At 34.7% G+C, this 9,306-nt stretch overlaps 1 protein-coding gene across 3 annotated transcripts in view; it reads right to left on the bottom strand.

The window, feature by feature from the left end:
* Positions 1–299: 299 nt before the first annotated feature.
* LOC117123612 (telomerase protein component 1-like) overlaps positions 300–9,306 on the bottom strand; it is a 20,981-nt gene continuing 11,974 nt past the window's right edge. For all 3 annotated transcript variants that reach the window (XM_033269606.1, XM_033269608.1, XM_033269607.1), the window contains 12 exons: positions 8,960–9,147; positions 8,307–8,488; positions 7,631–7,793; positions 7,027–7,135; positions 6,641–6,769; positions 5,856–5,971; positions 5,496–5,628; positions 5,222–5,338; positions 4,224–4,367; positions 3,641–3,721; positions 3,176–3,334; positions 300–2,388 (listed from right to left, as the gene is read on the bottom strand). In XM_033269606.1, the coding sequence (XP_033125497.1) occupies positions 2,284–2,388; positions 3,176–3,334; positions 3,641–3,721; positions 4,224–4,367; positions 5,222–5,338; positions 5,496–5,628; positions 5,856–5,971; positions 6,641–6,769; positions 7,027–7,135; positions 7,631–7,793; positions 8,307–8,488; positions 8,960–9,147 (1,626 nt within the window). In that variant the 3' untranslated portion in view covers positions 300–2,283. The remainder of the gene's footprint in view (positions 2,389–3,175; positions 3,335–3,640; positions 3,722–4,223; positions 4,368–5,221; positions 5,339–5,495; positions 5,629–5,855; positions 5,972–6,640; positions 6,770–7,026; positions 7,136–7,630; positions 7,794–8,306; positions 8,489–8,959; positions 9,148–9,306) is intronic.

The following is a 9,306-nucleotide window of genomic DNA, read 5'->3' as shown; positions in this document are numbered from 1 at the left end:
TGTGTCCAAAATATTCGTTTTGAATACATTTTATGTCTCTATTATGTCAACGTATGCAATCGTTTCATTTTCGTTTTTATATTTATTTATATATTTCTGTGAGACATACGTGGAACCAACTATATCGGATACTATTAATATATGTCTGTCCATGTAATATGTACGACGATGTTGATGATTGTGGTGGCGGCGGCGACGACGACGACGAAAATAATGATGATGATGACATGGGGTGGCGACGACGACGAAAACGACGACGACGATGATGATAATGATGATATAAACAATGGCATCAAGAATAACATAATCGTCTTCAGATTTATTTAAAAAATATACATAAGTACTTTGAAAATGATATACACAATCATGAAATTAGTAAGCCGAGTCTGATCTCGACATGCCTTGATTTTACTACTGTACATTCACAACTGAGATAAAATCCAGGCTATTTGCTACAATATGTACACAGAATATTAAATACAGTAACAGTCAGGTTGAACAAATCACTTGAATTTTCTATGTGTACACACAATTGATTGGACAAATATACTAAAATGATATAAATGAAATATTTAAAATATTAGTATTAAGAATAAATAGAGTAAAACTTGAATTTTCTGTGTACACACAATTGATTGGACAAATATACTAAAATGCTATAAATGAAATATTTAAAATATTAGTATCAAGAATAGAGTAAAACCCATAACAAAAGTAAGAAAATATATTCTTAACACCAATATTTTAGTATTAGTATTAAAAATAAATAGAGAAAACCCATAACAAAAGTAAGAAAATACATTTCAAGAAAGCACTGGCTGATATTTTATGATAGACAGCATAAAGAATATTTTGGATTATGCAAAATTAATTTACTTTTTTATTTTTACTTTCATTAAGAAATTGTTTTTCCTAAAAGTTAGAAAGATTAAAAACAATTATCTTGGGAACATGATCCTGAAATACTATATAATATTAAATTTTACAATAACACTGAGTTATACACAATGTACAAGTCTTACTTACCTATCTATTTTTGCACATACATTGCACTACAATAATGCTTCATTAAGTAAATAAAGAGATAATAATACATGAGATGTGATTAAATATTACCCAACAGGGTATATATCTATATTATAATAAACGGTGGTATCCAGAGGCATATTTAGGGGTACTGAAATGGGTGGGGGACGTGTAATGGGAGAACTTGATGATGAATTGAGTGGAGCGGCAAAATAATGTGATTTTCAACTACTTTAGCGTAACTATTTTGCTTCAAAAATTGTCAGGGGTGGAGGGGGGAAGGTGACAGTTGGAGATGGTGGGAAGAGCATTCCCCCAAACCCCTAGATATGCCGCTGGATGTCTCCGTGTCATGATGAAATACCCGTAAGTTTACATTCATCCTAGCAATGAACTTTCCTCAAAAAAACTGACCAATGTAAACATTGCCAGGAATACGTGCATGTACCACAAATGTGGTTTACATTTATCTGTCATTTTTAGGATCTTCGTCACAATATCTAAGAAATAGGGCTTAGAGGATGTAACACCAACACCTATTAAATGCTACTTTAATGCATTTTTCCCTGATGTTCTGCACTTTTTCTACCTCACTCAAACAGCATTTTGTGTTGGCAATTAGGAAAAATCACTGCATTACTCAAGCATAGATATTTGTAATTCCCACCCCCTTCATGGGAAATATTCAATCACCTTATGCACTCTAGCCCATAACATTAACAACTGGGCTAAAATTCAGTGTGATGAAAAATTGGCCTTTCAAATATCATATAGTTATTTTAGGCTCCTGCTTGGGAAAAAAAAGCTGCCAGAAAATAACAGCCAACTTTAGATTTAGATATAGTGTTACTCCAAATGCTTTAATGAAAAAAATCAGTCCCCCCTCCCCACTGACATCTAATGGACCTTTTGGTGTGTCTATAACAATTAAAAACTGACTAGTCAAAACAGGACAAGAATATATGCCTGTCCCACATAAACATATGTTGTCCCACACAAACACATGTACTATTAACATTCTTACCCAAGGACTATCTCAACACTGTCATGGAACCTCAGAAACATCACCCAAGGGACAAAACTCAGCAAAAAGGTCATTTTCCTTTCCTTGAACATCATTTATGATGTGGAGTTAACAACTTATTCAAATGTATAAGTACAAGCTTGGTAGATTATGACATCACCTTGCGAGGGCACTACTTAAACATATCCCAGAGTTCAATTTTATGTCGTCTGCATATTTTTGCTATCTCCTCTTTATGCTTCATTGCCAGCTTCAATAGCTGCTTTTATCCGTTGGTACTGTGGCTCCTCCAGACAATTCCGAGCGGAAGTTGTTTTAGGATGATTTTCTCCAAACACCTATAATTTAAATCAAATAACTTAATTTACTAGATTTTTCACTGGTGAGAATAACCTAATTTTCTTAGATTAACATGATTGAAATTAAATATTATACCAATAATGTTGATATAAAGAATGTGATTTAGAATTAAAATTTAGAAATAAAAATTATAATTCTAATGAGAACCTTTCAAAGTTTAAAATTGTTATCAAATATCTATTAAAAAAGAAACAGAACAAGCAAATATAATATCGTCATTGTAATATTTATCATCATCATCATTAGTGGCATATGCAGAATTTCGGATTTTTTGAAGTTGGGTGCTGAATAGAAAATATTAAATTCACACTTTACGCATGGTGCTAAAAATTGGGGACGGAGTACATTGATGGCTATGACTACACCACAATTGGTTGTTAATGTAAAGTAAATTACATTGCCATTCATTTCCATTCATTTACTGTTTTTTTTTTTCACATTTGAACAAAGAGTGAGTGGGATGCTCAAGCACTGATCATCATCATCATCCTCATCACCACACTATAATAATCATCATCACCACCACCATTAAATAGCTTCAGCTTCCATAGCATCCAACAGGAATTAAGTTTGACAAGAATGAAGTGTTTACTATTATAGATTTAGTTTAACTAGGAGTATATTTTTCAAAGTTTGACTGGACTTTATATTATCACATTCTGTGTTAAATTTATTAATAACATTTATCATCTTTTATATCAATATCATTCTAGTAAAAACAAATCATCACTAATGTAACATTATCAATTAACAATCTCAACTCACCTCTACAGATACATTGTACCACTTGACAAAATATTCGTAGGCGGTGTGGAAATCTCTTTTATCTTCATGGAATATACCTATGTTGCTCATCAGCCTGGTCATCAGCTTACAGTTGCTTCCGTAGGCTTGTTCACACTGTTCATACGCTTTGTTGTACCACTTCAAAATAGAAAAAAAAGAAAAACATTCTAGATTATGATCCAGTTTATAAAGTTGGTTGTAGGCCTAGCTGATATAAAATGTTGTGTCTATACTAAAGTGGTTTGAGGTCTGGCTCATATTGTTTGATGTGATTTATACTATATTGGTCTGGAGGCGGGCTCAAATAAAAGGTGCTGATTACACTAAGCTGGTTTGGGGCCTGGCTCATATAGATAGCATGATTTACATAAGCTGGTTTAGGCCTGGGGCTTATAGCTGGTGCTGTTTATACTTGGCTCCAAAGCATATGTTGAATCAACTTACTTCGAATTGTTCATCCGATCCTCGGTCGTACAGAATAGCTTTTGTCATGCTAGCTTCTGCCTCCTTCCCAAGATCTCCAAGCTTAAAAAAACCAAACAAATGACCATGTTATTGAAAAGTGCATGGTTATATCACCAAACACATTTTTTCTCTCTATAGCACAATACAGTAGAACTCCACTTCAGGGACACTCTTATTAGGGAAACATATTTTTGGTGTCGATTCTTGAAAAAATAATATCTTTTAACACTAAAATGAATCCCTATTTAGGGAACACAGGGGCGGATCCAGAGATGTCCAAAGGGGGGGGGCTGATCGAGACAACACTGAAATAGGAGGTCCGGGGGAATGCCCCCACGAAATTTCTGTGTTTTAGACGCCCAAAAATAACATTTGAGGCATTTTGAGCTATCGTGTTTTTTTTTTCTTTCTTTTTTTCTTTTTTTTACCTCTCAAAAGTGGGGGCCCGGCCCCCTTAAATCCGCCCCGGGACACACCATATTATGAGGACATTTGTTTTTGGCTTCAAAAGTGTCCAAATAATAAGGATTCTTAATTCTTTTAGCACCAACAAATACCTTACCTCTTGGAATATTGTAAGTGCTTTCTCAATGTGTTCCAATGCCTCTTCTTGGGCATCATCTGCATCCAGTGTGTTGTCACCTCCACATTCAAAAAATGTGTTTAGAGTAAAGGATAATGACATGAGGGAAATGCCCATCTTGTACTACAAAAGAAATGTAAATTTAGAGGGCGGTGTCATTATAGAACAAACCAATACAGTGCTGAGAGATAGCGGGGTGCCAGCAGGGGGCAGGGGAGTGCCCCATCGGACACACTTGGACTCCCCGTTGTCCAACGCCATGACGTGGTTGTTGGACACAAAAATATTAAATTTGCATATCCAAAACGTTATTTTGATTGCCAATCCCTAATATTGTGGCCTAAAATCACTATTTTTGGAAAACTAAGCTATAAAAAGTCTATTCATGAACACTACCACAAATTTATATTCAGGACCCTATTTGAATCTCTGGTTAGCACCTTAGTTTTGACCGCGCTGTCAGAATTGTCGGACACTTTGTTGGCAAATTTCTGGAGCCAACACTTCTGAGAAAAAGATTTTTATGCTCCACGACATGATTTTTATTTGACTATGGAACTCTTTGCTACAAGCTGTGAAACTTTTTAAAATTCAGTATGTACATTTAAGAAAACCTACTGCCGCTAGAGAAATTGAATATTATTTGATTGGAGAAGTTTGTATATATAACCATAGCACCCCATGTGAAAAAGAAAGGCCCAAAAATGAAACAAACATAAAGTACACATTTGTGATGTGCGTAAAGGTGTGCGCCAGAAAGCATTGTACTAAAGATATGACTGATTAACACACACACTAATTAATAATCTCCAGTTCAAAACTTTTGAAAATCATGTTCTGTTTAAAAATGTATGTTCTTAGATAAAACTAATATTAGACTAAATCTTATTATATGAACATTAATAAAATGCTAATAGAATAAAATTGGTAATACAACATAACCTGATAATATTGATAATTTGTTTATTTGAAAATACCTTGTGATGGTCTCCGGTTAATGTTTCCCTGATTTGTACCGACTTCCTAAAGTACTCAATGCATGGCTTCAAATCCTTAATGTTTTCTTTCTTAATAAAGTCATGTAACTTAGAAATCTGAAATCAAGGGAAAATTATTAATAAAAAATTGATATGATGCACATTATAGCTAGCAACACTTCACTTCAGTGTTGCTTGCATGTTTCATTCTCCATGAAGTCACATTCACACAGTTCATGCATGGGATTAAAAATCCTACTACTCAGTAGCTCACCTCATCATAGAGTTCACCATAAAGGGCAAACAGCTCCACCAATCGTTCTGGTCTTCCACCAAGCTGCTCTTCTTCGATGTTAAGGGCGACATCGATGTAACCCTTCGCTACAGTGTACTCACCAGCTTGTACCCTGAACATAGACAGTATACATTTTATTGAACCCTGAACATGTACATCATTGTTAATGTAACTCTGAAAATGATTTTTTTAATGTATAATGATTGATTTTATAATGAATAATATATTACATAATAATCGTAAACACAGATAAAAATAAAAGAATTAAATTTGTAATTGCTGATCTTAACCATTTAACTGGAGAAATGGTCAAAGTTTAACTTGTAAATGAAAACTTACAAAAGTTTTGCAATGTGTTCATATCGTATGCAATATTCTTCAAGTCCAAATGCCTCTTTGTCAATTGCTTCCAGAATTTTCCTATAGTGGCCTTCCATACACTGGTAGTCACCAACCTAAAATGTTATTAGTTAAAACAAAGCAATGAAATGAATGCACTTGGTAAAGCTAATGAAAATGTGATGACATTAGGGTCACTGACAGAACTCAGATAGTGGGGTCTAATCTGGTCTGGGAAGAAAGATATAATTGTTATGACACGATTCTGCCACAGATTTTTCACATTCTTTAAATATTCTGTGAAGTTATGCCATAGCGAATTTTATTACCCCTTTAGGCAATGACTTTTCCAGGTTCACTGCAAATTTTCAGTACCTAAATTTAGTTGCCTATTCTTTGCACCCTGACACTACAGAATGATAATATTGGATTAAATATCTGTTTCTCTTGCAAAATTGGTGGCTCTTTGTCCATTGAGTGGCCATTTATTTTTCCTTTTTAGTAGACCCCATGTCCACTTGGTGTCCAGTAACTGTTGTCCAACTTGATAGACCAATTTTCCTTGCAACATAGACAAGTTTCTCTTCTCAAGCGGGTGAGTCCACCTGATAGACTGGGTTTCTTTGCCCAGTCAGTTGCTCTATTGTGCATTTTATGGACCCTTGGCCATTGTACTACATTCCTATGCCCATAAAGTGGAAAAATTTCCCTAGCCAATCAAAAATCAGTGATTCCCTTGCCCATTTGCTTGACCCACTTCCATAGTAACCTTAATAATAACCTACCTTACGCCAGTATAACAGAAGTTGGGAACTGTAATAATCATTGAACAAATGGTCAAAGACAGGCCATTCAGTCAAACACTTAGCCAGACGATCCGTATCATTTACTTTGACCAGGTGGTAAGGGTACTCCTGCAGATAAAAAAAAAAAAAAAATATTTAACAATATTACAGTGTTTTGTCAAATTCTGAGTAATTGTTAAAGTAGAGCTTTCACTTTATATCATACTTAATTTTACAGATTCATCCAATTATAATTGTGGAGAATGCAAACATCCTGAGATTCAAAGTTTGCTCAAATATGCTCTATTGTGTCTGACAGATAAAATATCAGCCTGTTTCCGTCCGTGAAAAGGACCACTGAAGTTAATACAAAAGACATTTCTTACCTCAACTTTGCGGTCAACATTCTGCTCATTCTCAAAAAAGTTTGCGAGTACCATATGCCAAAATGCATACACATCCTCTCTTTCAGATCCATCTTGTGTGTGAAAATATCTGCAATAAAATGAATAAATATTTTCACAATCAATAATGAGTGGCTCATCAGGGACAGGGCATGTGTGATGCTATTACTGTCAGTGGCGGCCATAGGATACATTTTCTGGAGGGTGGAGCTAAGCTGTCCGACAGGGGGCCTTGAGCTTGTATGAGATTAAAAAAAAAAAATAGGAATCTCTGGATGGTCAGAAATGGCACTCTACGACTGTAAAAGACATCTTTTGGCTTGGTATATACCTATTTTAATACTTTTTTTGGTCCAACTGCCCAACGAGCTTGGCCGGTGGAGGGGGCCTTAAATTGTCCGATGAGGAGCTTAAGCTACCTGGCGCCACCACTGATTACTGTTAAAACAAAAGAATTATCATGACAGCTGATGATGATGATAAGGGTGATGATGATGATGTTGATAATGATGATAATGTTGCTGATAATGATGATGTTTTTAATGATAATGGTGGTGTGATATTATGATTATGTCATTGTACCTACTTTTTCCTCACAGCTTTACTGAGTGAGCGATGGTAGAAGTCAAGCCTGCCCTCACCGCTGTCCCCAAATGGTCTAAGGAAGGTACGTAATGCACGGTACACAGCGGCCCACTTAGCAGCAGATAGTGGCTGGCTTCTAATTGGTTGAACATCACTATCTTCTTCTGTAGACATGTGAAAAATATAATAAAATGTTTCGTGAATGATGTCGATGAGTGTGACAGTGATGTTGATTCTTTAATTGTCATAAATATAGAAACATAGAAATATGTAATGATGACATTCAATGTTTGTAAAAATAATAGTTAAATGATGATGATTAGGTGAGAATTTTTTTATACCTTGTTTTGCTAAATTACTTTTTTAAAGATCGTTAGAGGGCAAAAAATAGTTCCAGAAGAGGAAGAGAACAAGAAAATAAAAAGTGCAGTAATGGGACTTGACCATATATAGACACATCATGACTATATATGGGCATACTTCCATTTTCCAATTGCCCAAAAATAAAATTTTATTTTTATTTGTTCACTAAACAAAGTATACAAAAACAAATTTTAAATAAGATAATATCGAACAATACAGTATTTTAGTGATACAATTAATATGGGTTTAAGGCAATTATGAGAAAAATGATTAGAAGTACAAATTTAGAAAATTAATATTATCAAAAGATTTACTTTTTTTCAATTTGCTAAAGTTCTCCTCAGATGGAGTGAGTAGTGATACATCTCCTCCAAGTACTGATAAAAGTTCTGTTTCCAGAAGTCCATGTGAAGAAGTTTCCAGAAGGCAGAGGGTCGCTATCATCAGAGTGCCGCCATTCTCGTGTTCAAATCGTGTAAGCACTTGTCCCAGTAAACTAAGTAAAAGTAAAAACAATTTTTCAACAAAATCCAGCAATATATTATTGGTAAATTGTACCTTATTATACTCTGTAATAAATTAACTATAGAATAGTATATCAAAAATTTATAGTAGTTTCTTTTATCTTTAATAAACACTTAAATATGGAGTATCAGTATTACCACAACTAACAGTGGCAAATCCAGGAATTTGAAATGGGGGGGGGGGCCCTGGATGTGACCTTCACAGGTGGAGGGTCTAGATAACATCAGCTTAAATTTGAATATAATTTTCTTTTTGCCTCTATTTTTTTATTTTGAAAAAGTTAGGGGGCACAAGCCAGCTGCCCCCCAACCCCTTGCTTTAATCCACCACTGACTAAGAAAGAGCTTCAGCAAAAAACATGCATGACTGCACACACATACAAAAAAAAAATGCTATTTTTGATCCCTTCCGAAGAAAAAAATTATACAGCCTCTTAACTTACTCAAGTAAATCATCAGCAAGTGACTTGATCTTTTCTGTGACTCGGCTAAAGTCACCAAAGACACGTAGCTCCTCGCATGCAATCGCTAGCCAAAGTGGATTCTTTGACGATTCCTTAGAAAGAAGACAGGTCATCTGCTCAGGGTCAAGTTTCTTGTGATAGTTGCTTAAAATCTCTAAAACAATTTCCTGCATAAATAAAAATTCTACACTTGAGGAATGATGAAGAATAATTACAGACAAAAACTAGTTTTGCAAGAAGCATGACAACACCAGAAAAGATGAGAGATGTGCGTCATTTTGTTTCATGTGTAAACTCTGAAATGTACTCAACTGTGTATATTTGAA

The sequence above is a fragment of the Anneissia japonica genome, unplaced genomic scaffold (genome assembly GCF_011630105.1).
Source record: "Anneissia japonica isolate Jap-2015-1 unplaced genomic scaffold, ASM1163010v1 scaffold287714_len2871179_cov188, whole genome shotgun sequence".
Taxonomy (NCBI): Eukaryota; Metazoa; Echinodermata; class Crinoidea; order Comatulida; family Comatulidae; genus Anneissia; species Anneissia japonica.
This window is presented reverse-complemented; position numbering and strand designations above follow the sequence as displayed.